Consider the following 18,055-nt stretch of genomic DNA (forward strand, 5'->3'; position numbering starts at 1 on the left):
ACAAAAAATATTTTTTTGTCTCTTTTTGTCATTTGTGATTGTCTTTGACAATATTTGCGTTGATTTCTTTATAAATTTTTTGACGGTTATATATTTAAAATGTTTCAAACAATTATTTTTACTCGTTTATTAGGAGAAATATCCATGCTTGAACAAGAGAAAGTAACACGTGTTTCGCGGAAAACAATATTATAACCATAGATTTTTACGCAGACACCATCATAACTGAAAAAAATTACACTCTAAGACCATATAAACGATTTTTCAATATTCAAGGTCAGTTTTCAAGGTAGATATAACCGGTTCGTGGCGGTCCGGAACCTCATCAGCAATTGAACCTAACACAAACATGTTTTTTGTCCAACTTTGATTCTTATCGGTGTAGACATGAAATATGGATTTCCTATTTATATTTTTTCATCAGTTTTATCAGACAAAAAATAAATTTTCGCCTCTTTTTGTTATTTCTAATTGTCTTTGCGTTAATTTCTTTATAAATTCTTCGATGGTTATAGTCCCATTGTTATTTAACTAACGGGTAGGTGGTTAGACATGAAAGTATGTAGGTCATAACAATGGGGTGTTGTCTAGGACAGATTTAATTTTTTTCTTGCATACTTATTCATTGTAATAACACAATATATCTATTAATTTATAAGTCAGATTTATTTGAGAAAAAGTTCCGCCGTATCTTGTATTGTGTTAGTTTGTTTTAATGTCTGTTATCGTTTATTTGTTTTAAAAATGGTGGATAAATATAAACCAGTACTTTGAACAAAACGTAGGTAAAAGTAATCATCACTATTTTTTTTTTAAATTTCCATTCGTGATACGAGCATATAAAAAAATTATTTCTATCAAATAAAATATTGAAAAAGCATCAATCTAATAGTACATGGCAACACTGTTAAAAATATTACTAGTGATTAAAAAATTGTTTAATGTATTGTTTGAGAATTTTGTGCAATGTTTTGAATAAAAAATAAATTCGGGGTTAATAACCACCACATGATGTTGTAATGCAGTTATTTTTAACTTTAACACCCCATAACTCGTCAATGCCTATTTGTAAATTGGCTTTTGCAAAAATTCTCGCCTTGTTTCATTATACAGATTGTATGTTTATATAAATTCCTAACTTTTAAATGTTTAACAATATTGTGAACGTAACTTTAGTTTCTATCCACCTTGTCCTCGCGGCGGTTAAATTTAGTTCATATTGGGTTTTTATTACCTTAGGGGTTGATATTCACTACATAATGTTGTAACGCAGTTTTTTTTAACTTTAACACCCCGCAACTCGTCAATGCGTATGTGTAGATTGGCTTTTGCACATTGTATATAAATTATTGATTAATCGCCAGAAGTGTTATTTAAGTTCATTTGTTTATCATATTCCTTGAAATCCGCTTCTTTAAAGAAAGAACTTCGTCATGGTTCAATGGTAAAGATTAAGTATTTTAAAGCATTAAAATAATATTAAGATACATAGCGATAAAGAAGTTAATATACCAATAATCATCGATTTATACATCATACGACATTGTTATATCCTGAACTAACAGGTGTCTTCAAAAAAAATCTACCGGGGGTATTCGAAATTATAACTTTGATTATAAATCTTGAATGATTTCGAATGTTTTTATTTTGATTATAGAAAACTTGATACCAACCAGATCTGAAATTCAACCGATAGTCGAATCAATTCTCGATAATATCATCGATATGGCCGTCGAAATTATCGATAAGAATCAACTCCATATTGAAAAATTACACGAAGATACTAATCGAGCCATCGAAGTGACTCGCTTAGATCCAGATTACAAATGTCGAATTAGATGCAATACTGCAGATACTATAACTCCATTTTACGTACAGAAAATTATGCATACGTCTCCTAATGATAATTTAATAGATGCCAGAAATTTTGTCGAAGAATACGAAGAGTTCCATGAATCTTGTACTGAGATGCAAGAAACTGAATTGACCATAGGACAGGTAAATAATTAATATTTCGTTATTTTTTCATTTAGTTAGATCTAGGCTATTCTACATATCAATTATTGACCCAATTAAAAAAAAACGCCACCTACCGGATGCAATTGTTAAACCATCCAGATAATTATAATCAATATTTAATTTTTTTTTATTTCTTCAATATTTTATATATGTTTATGTTTCTAAATCGTTTTGATTTCAGGTCTTTTTAGTTATAGAATTATTTTTTTTTATTTATATTTGTTTTCCAAAAATTACAATATTTAATATACATTAAATAAAAAACAATTTCTTTTGGGCATTTTGTCATAATATAATCTTGTCTTTTCTATATTTTCCTCATTTTCAGCTACTAATATTTCTTTTTTCACACTAATTATTGATATAAGTAGAAAATTAATACCTCAAAGTCTCCTTTCCCATAAAATTTTCTATTTTTAGATAATGACCGAGTTAAGTACCACCGTCGATAGAATAATAGCAGAAAAACAAAAAAATAAGAGAAAGAAAGATAAATCTGTGAAACATGGTGGAGTGACCAGTTTGATTTCAATAGAAACCGATTCGAATGCTGAAGATGATTCGGAAATAGTCCAAAACGATAAACGACTGTTAGAAGTAAGTTTGGATACTATATTTTTTTTTGTTTGCGGGCGTGTAATTTTCACCAGAAAATAATCAGATCGATTTGACTCATTATTATTAACTGATAATTATTTATCGAGAAACAATAAATAAATTATTTATCCAGAAAAATAGTAAACAGAACGTTATTTTTAGACATTTATGGTTTTAAAAATTCATTTATCGTGAAAGATATCATACAACAAATTCGAAATTATATTAGAAGAAAAACAGGGTTGCAACTTTGGAAAAAAATTGAGCGATAAGGAATAGAATACTGGTACTATTCGGATGTGACATGGTAATGTAGGCAAAAATAAAAAAACCTGGAGATGTTCAAGAAGGTGCTACAAAAGAGGATAAACAAAGAAAAATGATGATCCTGTTAATAGGAATGAAATAATTGTATACAGTACATACAGTAGAAGAGGAAATGTCTAAATAATGAACTAAATAGAATGTCAGTACTCTTCGGATGTGATTGTGATATGCTGACCGTTGGCAAAAATTGAAGTAAAAACTGGAGATGTTCAAGAAGGTGTTACAAAAGGGGGATAAACAAAGAAAAAATTAATGAAATGTGAATAGAATAAACAGTGTATACAGCCAAAATGGCAAAAAAAGTGGATGAAAACAGTCTTAGCAAGTGCAGAGGGTGGAAAAAGTAGAAGACAGAAATTAGGGATAGCGAATAAGCCAAAAACAACCGTATACAAAATAAATTAGAAAAAAGCAGTGGAAAGACTTCAAGCCATAGGCCTATGAGGCCTGCTGTGCCTACCAATAACTTCAACTATAGTAAATTTACTTCTAAATATTCTTTGAAACAAAAATGTGATTTGAATAAAGAGCGTCTGTTGGTGCATACAGCCAGAATGGTAAAAAAGTGGATGAAAACAATCTTACCAAGTGGAGAGGGTGGAAAAATTAGAAGACAGAAGTAAGGGATAGAGAATGAGCCAAAAACAACCGTGTACAAAATAAATTGGAGAAAAGCAGTGGAGAGATTTCAAGTCATGGACCTATAGGGCCTACGAATAGTCCAAATAGCTTGAACTGTATTAAATTTAATAGAATTAAAATCTTGAAAATTTGAAACTACCCTCAAACTTGTAAACGGACATCTTTCTAAGCTATTGAATAGATTCCGTTAAGAACCTGGAGAATTTTTAAAACTTACGGTTTATTACATTATGGTTTTGTAATGAACTTTCCAATTACTATAACTTTCAATATACCCGGTGTAATAAAATTTATCTGTTATAAAATTATTCCAATATTTGCTACTTAGGTGGGAGCGATGTACAATATTCCGAAGAATCTTTTTCTCAGTACAGAATTAACTGAAATTACGGAACAGACCATCGACTTATTACATAGAAATGACGAGAACGCGGAAAATAATCCAGACATGGTCGAACAGAGCGTGATGGTGGTGAATTTATCAAAAGAAGGAAAAGTCGAAGATGACGACGACGTTTACAGACCGATAGCTGTCAGTCCCGATGGAAGATTCTTCAAATACGAAGAAGAGGTAAAAAAAATATAATTTGTTTGTCGATAGTTCATGTATGTCTTTAATTACAGATCGGAAGAGGATCTTTCAAGACTGTTTACAGAGGTTTGGATACTCAGACTGGTGTTGCGGTTGCTTGGTGCGAATTACAAGAAAAGAAACTGAACAAAACTGAACGACAGAGATTTAGAGAAGAGGCTGAAATGTTGAAGAAACTTCAACATCCGAATATAGTTCGTTTCTATAATTATTGGGAATCCCCCGGTACTAAGAAGAAGAATATTGTTTTGGTTACGGAACTGATGTTAAGTGGAACTTTGAAAGCGTGAGTTCAGTTCGAAATTGAACGATCTATCGAATAAATAATACATTGAATTTTTATTATTTTTCAGTTATTTGCGGAGATTTAAAAAGATCAATCCGAAAGTATTGAAATCTTGGTGTAGACAAATTTTGAAAGGATTAGCTTTCCTCCATTCGAGATCTCCACCGATTATCCACAGAGATTTGAAATGCGATAATATTTTCATAACGGGTGGTACTGGTTCGGTTAAAATTGGCGATTTGGGTTTGGCAACTTTGAAAAATAGAAGTTTCGCCAAATCGGTAAAAACTTTTTACTATATCTATAGGAAAATCTACGATTTATTTTATTGAAATGCTTTTTGCGATATTTTCTTCTATTTTGATACTGATTTCCAAAAAATAGCAAAAACACCCTTAATGTAAGCTTGTTCTTTTCATATATTAATTTTTTTAAGGTAATTGGTACTCCTGAATTTATGGCACCTGAAATGTACGAGGAACACTATGATGAAGGTGTGGACGTTTATGCTTTCGGGATGTGTATGCTGGAAATGGCTACAAGTGAATATCCGTATTCCGAATGTACTGGGCCTGCACAAATCTACAAGAAAGTCATTTCGGTAACAGCAATTCTCTATCCTCACAATATGAGGTTTTTCACTATATTTTTTTTTCAATAATTCCGTCTTGTAAATCATGTTTTCTGGTTGGCTTACTCTTGTAACTTTTTTTTTCTATTTTAAATAACTTCTCAAACAATAATCCAGTAGAGTCGAATTTTGTTAAGTCTACTGATCCTTCATTGTGAAAAAACTACTGCATCTTGGAAAAATAAGCAACAATAAAGGATTTTTCTTCAGCCTGGGAGCTGCTTGTACAATAATGAAACAAAATCAAAATGCCAGCAAACTCTTCAGAAAAGTAGAACCTTTTATTGAGCTGGAACCTTTCTGTTGGGTAGAAAAATGCTCCTATAATATTTTCTGATGAGAAAACGAAATCCTGGGTGTTAATTTCCAGACTGGGCCTCCTTTTGCTACCTCGAAATCCAAAAAGTATTTGGATATCAACGAAAATAGCTTACTGGTTTCCTCATAGGGTATTGTTGTTTCTGGAAACATCAAATGAGATTAGTTCTTGCAGAAACTGATGAATGTAGATCTTGTGATGAGGAATTTTAGTTCTACTAGTCCTAAAATTACTTCTCATTCCAATACAACGCAAAAAATGCTTCAGGAAGGAAAAAGAAAGTTCAGTTGCTTGTGAATAGCTCCGAACAACACCCCATAGGAATCAATTTTGCTAACTATTTCGAAGCCTCAATGTGAAAAAACAACTGCATCTTGAAGAAATAAGCAACAATTAAAGATTTTCTCTAGCACTGGTCTTTGTTGTACCACAATCGTAGTAAATGAAGCTGCCTGTCTGGTTACCGTCTTTCTTATAGGGTATTGTTGCTCCAGGAACGAAATTCTTGATACAAACGTTTTATTTATATTATTATCAACTTTTTCTGTGAGTTTTCCTCAACTTTCCACAATATATCAATTTCATTAAGGTTTTAAAATTGTGCCCACATAAGCATCAGGTTTAGTTTTATTATATGCTACCTTTTCCAACCATGCTCGGTACAAACTTTTAGCACTTTTTCTCAAAAACCAGTTTCCTTCCGATAAATTTAATATATTCTTGACTTTTTACAGGGAATCAAACCTGCAAGTTTTGAAAAAGTTCAAAATCCCGAAATAAAAGATGTAATAGAAAATTGTATAAGACCCAGAAAGGAAGATAGACCGAAAGTGAAAGATTTACTAAACCATGCTTTCTTCGAAGAAGATCTCGGATTAAAAGTGGAAGTTGTTTCTCAAGAAACTAAAAAGATCGTTTTCAGATTGAGGGTAATCGATCCCAAAAAGAGGACTCATAAACATAAAGAAAACGAAGCCATTCAGTTCGAATTCGATATGGAGATGGATAAACACGTTACGATTGCTGAGGAAATGGTAATTATATTTATTTATTGTGCAAAACCACCAATTTTAAGAATAAAGTTGGAGTATAATCGAATTTTTTACTATAACGACATTAATATTATCATTTCTTATTTTTTGCTAACTACTTCTTGTAGTAACCCTGTAAAGCATGCTTCAGTATTTTGACAATTCTTTCATTTTATTTTGACATTTTGGTTATTTTGAAAGATCATAATAAATCATTTTAAATGTTATTCGAAGCTCACATATTACTAGAATTGCTTTGTTGCTTAAATAAACAATTATATTTAGTTTTAACCATATATGTAAGTATTTTTAAGGCTCTTCCTACATATTTTGCTATGTCAATTTTTATTGTTTCCACACCACTCCAAATTATTTATTAATTTCCTAGTTTTTGCTATATTTATTGTAAATTCTCTTGATGTATGTTTAAATTGCTGCTAACACAGATTTAGACTCAGTCAGAATAGAAAATTTTCAAAATAATTTGTAACTACAACAAAAAAAAATTTGCAAACTGCTTCGATAGTATATTGTGTAAATAATTAAAATACTCATTTTGTTTAAAGTGATTAATAGCAAAAAAGTGAGGATTTTTATACAATTTGAATCATATATTGAGTATTATATGATTGATGAAGTAAATTATGCTCAAACATAGTTTAAATTAACGGTTACAACATATTTCTTCAAAAAATTATTATTCATAACGTTTCCCAAAAGAAAATTGCATTTCAAGCACTATATATCATTAATATATTCAATATTTTTCAACAAAAATTATAAACGTTATTTTCTATTTATTTTTTAATATTTTCAGGCAAAGTCAGGAATTATCTTTGAGGATGACGCAAAAACGGTTGCACAACTCTTAAGAACGCAGATAAACCAAATAACAAAAGAAAGAGAAAAGAAATCGAAAGAAGAAGAAGCTTTAGCACAACAATTACAATATCAACAGTACTGCATTCAGCAACAGGTAATTATTATTAAAAAAAAAAACGTTTATTATGTCTTTAATAAACTTCTTTTATTTCGATAGGTTGAACAACAAATGTCTCAACAACAGGCCCAAAGTGCTGTTTCCCAACAAGCACCACAGCCACAACAACAAGCTCAACCACAATCTCAACCTCAGACTATGACTGGTTATCCACAGGCTCAGCAACCTCCCCAGTTTACGCAACAACAGTCTTTCCAACAACAAAGTTATCCACAAAGTCAACCAGTCATTCAGGTACGTAATTTAATAATGATGCCTCGCTTTGTATACTAATCGAGTACTATTGTAGACTACTGAGCAGATTCAATATCAACAACAGCAGGAACAACAGTATCAGCAACAACATTCAGTAGAGCAACAACAACAGGAACAAGTGCAGGTCTTACAGAATCAGTATATCCAGCAACAACAGCAACCACCTCAACAGACACAACAAGGGGATGCAACCGTTATGTATACGCAACAGCATTCTATAATTCAACAAGAACCGCAACAACAAACTTTCCAGCAACAACCAATGGCACAAGAACATTCAAATCAACCCATACAGAGACAAGGATCCGTTGAACCTGTTCAACAACAACCAATTATACATAAGCAACCTGCACCTACGCATTTCGTGCAACAAAACTTTTTAGAGGGACAACCTCAACAAGCTGAGTATCTACAGGTATGATACTAGTTGAATTTAAGTATTGGAAAAAACATTTTGGTAATTTATTAATTTTTCATTTTAGGTTCAAGCTCAACAGCATCAAGAGAGTCAACATAAGATGTCGAGTATATCTCAGCCAGAGTTACTCCATCCCGCTCCTCCACAAAATGAACATAGATTAAGTGTTGATAGTCAAATTGACAAGGTACAACAAGGATTGATACAAGATCAACAACAACAATCCATAACAAATTATCAACAGCATAATTATTCACAACAACCACCGCAACCAACATATGCGCAAGTGGTACAACATCAATCACAGAATTACCCACAGCAACAGGCATATCAACAGCAACCGGCTTCCAATTATGCTCCACAACATAGTTATCAATCCCAAGATAGCCAGAGTTATCCACCGCAAAACTTCCAACAACAACAGAGCTATCAACAAGGACAACAAGATCAGATTTTGCATATCATACCCGGAAATATGCCACAGATAAACCAAGAATTAAATCAACAATTTATACAACAGCAAGTTAATTATCCACAACAGCAAAGTCAACCGCCATCGCAATCCACTTACCAGCAACCTACCCAACCACCAAATTTCGCTCCACAACAGACCACTTTCCAGCAGAATTATCCTCAACAAACAACTACTCTGCAATCTGCTAATTACCCAGCACAACAGCAACAACAACAACCTCAATCAGCTCCTCAAACTGCATATGTTCCTCCACAACTTAACTATCAGCAACCACCTCAACAACCAACTTACCAAGGACAACAATATTCTCAACCAGAACAGCAACAGACGTACCAAGGACAACAGTATCAACAGAGCGACCAACAAACGTACCAAGGACAACAGTATCAACAGAGCGACCAACAAACGTATCCTGGGCAACAATATCAATCACCTGAACAGCAACAGGCTTATCAAAGTCAACAATACCAACAACCGCCCGAACAACAAACTTACCAGGGACAACAGTACCAACAACCGGAACAACAGCAAGTTTACCAACAACAGTTTATTCAGCAAACCGTCGAACCTAATCAACAGTATATTCAACAGAATATCGATCCGAATCAACAGTATATTTCCCAAAGTATTGATCCTACACAAACTCATACCGTCGAACAGACCCAGCAACAGGTATGTACAAATCGCGATATATAATTTTTTTTAAATAAAAATTTCAATTCATCAGGTCCCGCCTCCCCAATATGTCCAGCAACAGGGTACTCAACCACAAATGCTAACCCAGCAAGTCGTACAAGGCGATCCTAATACTAACGTCGCTACTCCGCCTACGAATTTGGTCGAACTCCAACAAAAATTAGCACAGCAACATTTACAACCTGTTAAGCAAGAACACAGAGCTTCCACCGCCTCTTTACCGCCGATGCCTAGTTTCGAGGCTCAGAACGATCATAGACGTCTCTCGACTATGTCGCAACCAGTTTCGGTACAGGATTACGTACAGGCATCTCTACAACAACAAATTAATGATATACATAGTCAGGAATTTGTCCAACAGATTACAAATCAGGTATATTATAGATATGAATCTAAAAAATTATCTCCCTTCATGTAAAGGTGAGGATTCAAAATTTTATGCCAAAAATCAACCCAATTGGCTTTCTAGTTCATTTTTGACCAATAAAACTATGAAATTTATGACTTTTTGAGCTATTGAACAGGGAGTATTACCATCAAGCCTTGTTATACGAATTTCGAATGGTGTTTCACTATTTAACATTGTCGGAGATGGAGAAATGGCTGGATATTGATATTTATTGTCTTCAAAGTTAGGAATGTCACTTTGAGAGACTTATTAGACAGTGTTTTACTATTTAGCATTGTTGGAGATGGAGAAATGACAAGGGTATTGATGATGGCAGTCAGTGTTGCTACTTTAGATCGATAGAAAGATGTTGTGTTTGCTCACAATGTAGCTAAAACCAGAATAGAATAGTCAAATGATGACGACGTGTCTAGGATACTACAGATAGTAGTGACGTTGATTCTGGCCAAGGAGAAAAGACAATGGTTCCATCAATGGTATTAAAGTTCAAGGTTTCAGGGTTCTCAGGAATAGTTTAAGTTTTTTAAGTAGATAGAAGTAAAAAATAAAATAGGAACCGATATAGTTCACTGTAATTGTTAATTTTTTAAGGTACCATTACCGCAGCATCAAGATTCTCAAGCGTTAACAGTCGAAAACGTAAATACTATCCACACATACACCGCCCCTTTGGAAACAATCATTTCGGTGGATTCGTTAACGCCAAAATCATCGTTGGATGTTATAACCCCTAACCAAGAGATCGATCAACCCGAACAACAAGTAAGTCAAATCGTGGAGATCTCCTCCTCGACTTCTTCAGACGAGAAGCCAAGGAGAAAGAGGAGCTCTTTAAAATATCAGCTAATCGTTGATAACGTTCAACCGGACGGGATCGTTGAATGTCAACTACTTTGCAAACAGAAGTCAGTTAGTTTTAAGTTTAACAGATTAGAAACTACCCCTTCCGATATTATCGATAAGATGATAAAGCAAGAGGTATTAGACGAGCCTCACAAGCAATTGAAGGACCATTTGCAGGACGTTATTGATAAATTGAATCTGCAACCTTCTGAAGGCGCCAAAGTTAAACCGTGGACTTATGTGCAAAAGGTAAGTATTCTGTTAAATGTTGTCTTTGATGAGTGCCATAATTGATGTAGGTACATATCTGATATTAAAAGACTCATTGCGTAACAACCGACAACTCACTTTATGACTTTTTAGATTAGAATTAATTTGAACATATCACCATATATAAAAAAAATGAAAATATAGGATCTAGTGCATTTTTTAAAAATATATGCCATATCTGATGAAACCGGATGTTTTACGGGAGTATAAATGTTGATTAAACATGATGGTTTTTCTCATTTTAATCGATCAGGTCTGATCAGTCTTTATTCGTGTCTTCGGGAATATAATACTTGTCTAGTAACCTATGTCACATCATTTACGAACTAAACAGATGACTGAAAAATCAGTTGGAATCTTACTGGATAAATACTCCATTCTTAAGACAATCCGAAAGATTCCAGAAACGAAATTAATTCGATTGTTTGTCTTTTGACAAGTCAAATTCGACACTTTGAGAATGGGCATAGCAGAGGATGTTAACAGCAGATTTTGCGAGAAAGGGCAAATGTCTTGTTCATTTCATCAAAAGGCTTGGGTAAATTGAGGAAAATGCGGGGTCTTCTCAACTTATTCTTCTTATTTTTCCTCCATAGTTTTCAACTGTAGTTGCTGCTGCTGCAGCGGTTAGTTCCAGAAATGTTTTTTCTTTGCCATTCCTATAATTTCCTTCAGTGTATTAGTTTGGTTAGGTTAGGTTAAGTTATTTTTCTCATCGGTTAGGTTTTACTATTTTTTGTATGCTAATATGAGACAGACGAATTGTTTTGTTGTTCTTGTGTATTCATTTATTTCTATTCTCTTCCATTATGTTTATCTGCGTAATCTCTTTCTATCATTTTCAAGAGATAGATATAAGAAGATATCCATTTTATAGTTTTGACCCTATTCAGTCACTTCCTTATCCTTTATCTTATATCAGGTTAACTTATACTTCGTTCTTTACCAATTCTTGTGTTTCAACTTTTTAAAATTTATTTTAATATTAATCATTCAATTCTTCTGATATGTCTTCTTCTTTAGTGTGTTTGTAGTATCACTTATTTTACTTCCTTTCCTCTTTTGCTTCTTAACTTCTTTTTGTTCATCCTATTCTGAATTTTGTTATCATGATTCCTACTTATTTTAAATTTTCTGCTCCTATCTAGTCATTTTTTTTTCTTTTTTCTTTACACCAGGCACTACTTTTGATACCTGTATTTCGATATTTCAACTTTATTTTCATAGTAATCTTTCTATTCTTTTAATATGTCTTCTTGTTTGTAATATAACTTTATCTACTTCCTTTCCTCTTTCGACTCGACTACTTTTTTATCCTATTCCTTCTTCTTTTCCACGTATCCAACCGTTTCATGTTGTTCTAATTGCTCTACATGTCTTATATTCATCTTGATACAGATTTACTTTTTCTTTTGTTATTAGAAACTCACAACATTGAAATTTCTGAGTACTACCACTACATAAAAGTCAAAATTATACCTTCCGTATGTAATTGGTTAATATCCGGCTCGAAGGATCAGGCATTATAATTGTAATTGATGATGTAGTGGTAGTAAACAGGGTGTTTATTTATAAATTCATTATTTCCCGCATATCATCTTTCATTATATGCACATAACATTAATTATTAGAGCTGTTTTGGTACTTGTAATGGTACCAAAATAAAAAAGTACAGTGATTTTTTTAGTAATAATAAAAATTTAATGATTAAAATCTTCCTTTGACATCTTTACACCTCAATAACATTGTGGTAGTGGTTAATAATAAAAATTTGCATCGTCTACATACAGTGATCACCTATAGTATGGAAATATGAAAATATCTTTAATACTTTTTGCATAGCGCCATCATTAATATTTGTTTGTGTTAAAGATATTTTCGAATTTTCTAACACATCCCTACTTAAAAAACTTACATTTTGGTAGCACATTATCAAATTGGCACAATGAAATCATTAAAAAAATTTTTGCACGCTGCAATAAAAAGGTTAGGCATGCTTCACTTACAAGGCACTCCCACAAAAAGACTCATCGAAGACATAGATCGGTAAGTATCGTTTGTGTCGATAGAAAATCCATTTATAAAGACTTATGGTACATTTTAATTACATGCTAACTATGGTTTTCGTTTTAATTGTTTTTTTTTAACCTGATTAATATCCGGATTTCTTTGCCAATGTCTTTTCGTTCTTCGATATTAAAGTACTGGTACTAGTAGCCCTAATATATCTAAAAAATGCCGATATCTGTTTTTATTTATTTTTCCTTTTTATTTTCTTTTATTCTGTTTGCAACGTAGACCATTAATTTCAACTTTAAAAGCATAAATGGTTTCTTATAATTCTTAAATTCATTGATAAATAAAAATCTAAAATTCGATCTTCAAATAGTATTATAAAATAAACCTATAAATTGTAAATTGTAAAAAAAAATCCGGAGGATTAAGATCTGATTATTTAGGAGACCATAATACAGATACATACATTTTGATCTGATTAATAATATTTAAAGATTGAATTCTAGATTTAAACTAATTTATTACTCAAAATATATTTAATATACGGTTGTATTGTATTAATAATGCATTTTTGAATCCAGAGAGATGACTCCAGCGGACAGACATTCGTTAAATCTGTGTACGTGGACCCGACACCCGTTCCAGACGAGTTCCAAAATATAAAAACAACTTTAACGGAAAATCTCTATCAGAATTTGAGGTGTCGTGAAAGTTTAAATTCTAGTGGGACTGTTTCCCGTAAAACTAGCACAGCTTCGGAATATACTCCGGAGCATACTTATATAGTAAATAGACAGCCAGGAAATGTTGATCAAACTAATCTTGGTTACGTATCCGAAAACGTTACTGCTACTTCAGTCGAATTACCTTCGCTTCGCCAGAACACACCGGTAGATTTAGAAAAGAATACTTTAATCGGAAGTCCTCCTAATGCTTCTTCTCAACCTGATTGTACTGATAATACAGATGCATTTAAAGCCGAACTTAATGATAGTTTACTTCACCAAGAATCTGGTAAATTTACACCGGTACCAGGTCAAAAAGTTAATCTCAAAGTATTTGTAATGTCTGTCGATCAAAACGCCGATCAACAGAAAGAAGATTGTACGGAATCTCCAAAGGAAAGAATAATCGAGGTAAAACTTACCGATGAAATTGAAAAGTCGGCCGAAATTGATCCAAAGAATGAAAAAGATTCAGAACACAATTTAAAACTACCACCTCAAAGAAAGATATCTAGATTTTTAGTCAGTCCTGTATTATCTGGACAATTGAATATGCCGAAAGATAAAGATGTAGTTGAAACTCCCATACAACAATCTCAAGTTTCCGAAGTAGTACCATCTGTTGATACTACAATAGAAGTAATACACCAAGGAAATGAAGTTAAAACAATTGTTCCGAACAACGTGATTGCTTCTACTGAACCTTTAAGAAAAACCTCAGCTCCTTTAGAGACAACTAGAAACATGATGGAGTTGGAAAAAGCAGAACCTAAAATGAGTGTTTGTTCTTTAAAAGAAGATGTTATTAGTAAAGATGATCCAATTCCAATTTGTGGACCCGAACACATTAATACTTTAGAACAATTAAAAATTAGTTTAGATAATTTGAAACATAGCAGTCATCCTAAAAAGGATACCGGTGAAACGGAAAGCAAAAAAGTTTCCTCAAGTATAGACGTTAGTACAAAATCATCGACTATCGCATCACAATCTTCTACAGCTCAATTTGCCCCTCAAGCTTCACCCCAACAATCATTGCAAACACAACAAAATTTTTCTATTACCTCACCACAATCCCAACAGTCTCTATCACAATCTCAACAAATGTCGAATTCTCATCAATCCCAACCACAGCAGACACAACCACAACTAGCAACTGGACAACAGGTATCTCAAAACCTTCCGGGAATTCCACAGAATCAATCACAACTTCCTGCTACAATACAATCGAACCAACCACAGCAGCAATTACCACAACCTTTACCCCAACAACAATTACCACCACAACAAACGATAATACAATCGCAACAACCACTCACGTTGCCTCAGCAATCGATGCCTCAACATCATCAAACTATATCTCAACAACAACAAGCTATACCTCAACAACAACAAGCTATGCCTCAACAACAGCAAGTTATGCCTCAACAACAGCAAGTTATACCTCAACAACAGCAAGCTATGCCTCAACAACAGCAAGTTATACCTCAACAACAGCAAGCTATACCACAACTGCAGCAACAGATACCCCAACAGCCTCAACAGCCATCCGTACCGAAACAACAACAATTACCGATACCCCAACAGCAGTCAATGCCTCAACAGCAACCCGTATCCCAACAACAACCATCGATGCCGCAACAACAGCTGCCGATATCTCAACAACAGACAATGTCGCAACAACAGCAACCAATGACGCAACATATACCTCAACAATCTCAGCATATGCCACAGCCACCGCAAACCGCATCTCAACCGCAGTCAATCTCACAACAGACGATGTCTCAGCAACAGCAGCCGGTTCTTCAGCAACAGCAACCTGTTCCTCAGCAACCGCAGCCGATTTCTCATCAACAAACAATTTCTCAGCAACAACAACAACAACAACCGATGCCTCAGCAGCAACCACAGTTGCCTACACAATCACAACCAATGTCACAACAACAGCAACAGTTTGCGCAGCACCCACAATTGTCCCAACAGCAACTTTTGCAGCAACAACAACAGCCGGTACCTTCACAACAATCGCAAATTCAACAACAGCTGTCTCAACAACCGCAAATTGTGCAACAATCGCAGTTGGTGCAACCTCAATTGCAACAGCAGCAGATGCCTCAAATTCCGCAGGCGCAATTAACGCAGCAACTGCCTCCTCAACATCACCCACCGTTTTCTCAACATTTATCTCAAACTCAATTATCTCAAATACCACCATCGAATGCAAATCAGCCTCAACAGGCAGTTGCATCTGTACAGCAGCAAAATTTTGTAACTTCTTCGGTACCACAACAGTACGCAGCGACACACGCAATGAACATACCACATGTTAGTGCTTCCATACCACCGCAACCAACATCGTCTGTGATGACCGGTTCTGCTCCAACTCAACCAATTTCAGTGCCATTGCCTCAGTCTTTATCAAGTAGTGTGCCACATCAACATGATATTCCTACATCCGTAAGTATTTTCATTATTAATTTTTAAATAATCTACTAAAAATGTTGCACGGTTGCTAAACTAAAAAAAATGCTTTGATTGTTGACTAAATAACTCAAGACAAATATTTTATGTGCTTCGTGGTCCTCACTTAAGTTGTTCGCTTCAAAGGTTGTGTAATGTCCAAAATGTTACATTTTATATTTTGGTATTTTACATGAAAAATAATTGTGAAATGTGCCCTGAATTTACCCCAAATAAAAAAGAATATCGTAGCACATTTTTTGTTCTTTTGATAATATACGGAAGGAGCCAAAAGGCTTATTATAAAAATTAATTTAACGTATTCCAACAATTATTTTTTCACCTTTTGGACATTTTTTATATCACATATAATTAACTTGAAACTATCAATCTCTTAATTCCAGATACCTCAACCTCATATGATGCCAAATAATGCAACTAGTACATCTCACGCAATCAGCCAATCGAAAATACACCAACAACCACTATCTCAAAATTACCAACAGTCATCGGTACCTCCCATATCTCAACATCTCCCTACGTCGCAGCCGATGGTATTGAACATGAATCAACCACCCATCGATATGCAAAACGTTTATCAACAACCAGCTTATGTTAGCCACGGACATACCATCTCTAGTTCTGTATCTGTCCAGAATTTTTCATCGTCACCTGGACAACAGTTGGCTGGTTTTCAGCATTCTATGTCTATAGATGATACCTTGCAAAATTATGCAGCTGCTGTTAAAAAAGTTCCAGATAATCTCAACCAATCGTTAGAAAGGTGAATTTTCTAAGCAGATTTATACTGAATTTAAGGGATATAATAAGTAGAAGTAGCTTTTTATTACTTAACCTAAAAATAAAAGAGAGCGAAATTATTTTTTGTTGCAATTTCTGGAACCGATGGTGATTTTTTTTATTAAACACACTGTTTACTAACCAACGATTACTATATCTGGTCCTTCGAGCCTGTCATATGTGTTGCTAATTTGTATCATGCTCGAAAGACCAGACCGAGTAGAAGTAAATAGTGTGTTCAATATTTTATTAATTTACTTTTCAAAAATTAATATGCTCATTATTTTTTAATTAGTTCCGTTAAAACTAGTCAAGCCTCCGCACCTCAAGGTGATGTTAAATATGACGCTCATCTTCAGACTTTGCAACATAAACTGTCCGCCATTCCGTCTTCAAGAAATTCGCAAACAAACACCGTAAGTAATGATGTCAGAATTTTTTTTAAGTCGTTTAAAAATTTATTAGGTACTTGTCAACGTTTATTAACATGTTTTTGTTTTTAACATTGTGTTTTGTTTAAAAAAAAATTAAATATAGTAGTTATCTGTTTACTAATTGTACCAATAAGATAAACTTGGAATTTAAAAATGAGATGCCACATAAATGTTTTTGGAAGGTTTTGAGGTAGTAAATTGGCAATGATAAAATTTTTCTATACCTCATAATCATGATGGAATGAATACTGCAACTGTAACAATTTTTATTTGTTTGAACTGGTTTATTCTTTGATGTGGAAATGAAATAAAGACAATGCTTTACGATACTGTCTTTTACAAAAACGAAGTTTTTGTTTTTCTATAAACCCTATGTGAATGACTTTTTCACAAAAAAAAATGGTATTCACCTTTAAAGACAGTCTATACAATGTCCATATGTCAAAAATCAAGTTACCCCAATGGTTTTCAAAAAAATTATCATGATGTTGATTGGGAAGAAAAAGGGGTTATATAAAACTAGTAGATATTTTTGGAATACATGAATTATAAATAAAAACTGTTTTTTTATTATTCATATGTTTCGCATTCGATTTCATTTAGTAGGTTTCCACTCCGAATACCCTTTTCCTACCTCAAATTTCCTTGTTTTGGAAATTCGTTTCCCCCATCTTGTGTACTAATGCTACTAAACTTTTTAATGAGAATATTGTCTATTTTTGAATTCTGTTAGTGCCAACCCTATAGACCATTATGGGGAAGTGAGGTTAGGTTCGGTGGTCAATTGATATTCGTACTGCAGCAGTCAA

General features: G+C 33.6%; 1 protein-coding gene across 1 annotated transcript in view; it reads left to right on the forward strand.

Moving 5' to 3' along the window:
• LOC130902209 (uncharacterized) overlaps nt 1-18,055 on the forward strand; it is a 60,466-nt gene that overhangs the window by 23,522 nt on the left and 18,889 nt on the right. Inside the window, exons 7-22 of the mRNA XM_057814145.1 lie at nt 1,658-1,998; nt 2,440-2,616; nt 3,914-4,156; nt 4,210-4,463; nt 4,531-4,744; nt 4,900-5,064; nt 6,148-6,447; nt 7,262-7,420; nt 7,484-7,678; nt 7,734-8,114; nt 8,182-9,264; nt 9,320-9,661; nt 10,289-10,789; nt 13,408-16,008; nt 16,416-16,795; nt 17,108-17,228. Coding sequence (XP_057670128.1) covers nt 1,658-1,998; nt 2,440-2,616; nt 3,914-4,156; nt 4,210-4,463; nt 4,531-4,744; nt 4,900-5,064; nt 6,148-6,447; nt 7,262-7,420; nt 7,484-7,678; nt 7,734-8,114; nt 8,182-9,264; nt 9,320-9,661; nt 10,289-10,789; nt 13,408-16,008; nt 16,416-16,795; nt 17,108-17,228 — 7,457 coding nt within the window. The remainder of the gene's footprint in view (nt 1-1,657; nt 1,999-2,439; nt 2,617-3,913; nt 4,157-4,209; nt 4,464-4,530; nt 4,745-4,899; nt 5,065-6,147; nt 6,448-7,261; nt 7,421-7,483; nt 7,679-7,733; nt 8,115-8,181; nt 9,265-9,319; nt 9,662-10,288; nt 10,790-13,407; nt 16,009-16,415; nt 16,796-17,107; nt 17,229-18,055) is intronic.

The sequence above is a fragment of the Diorhabda carinulata genome, chromosome X, assembly GCF_026250575.1.
Source record: "Diorhabda carinulata isolate Delta chromosome X, icDioCari1.1, whole genome shotgun sequence".
Classification (NCBI taxonomy): domain Eukaryota; kingdom Metazoa; phylum Arthropoda; class Insecta; order Coleoptera; family Chrysomelidae; genus Diorhabda; species Diorhabda carinulata.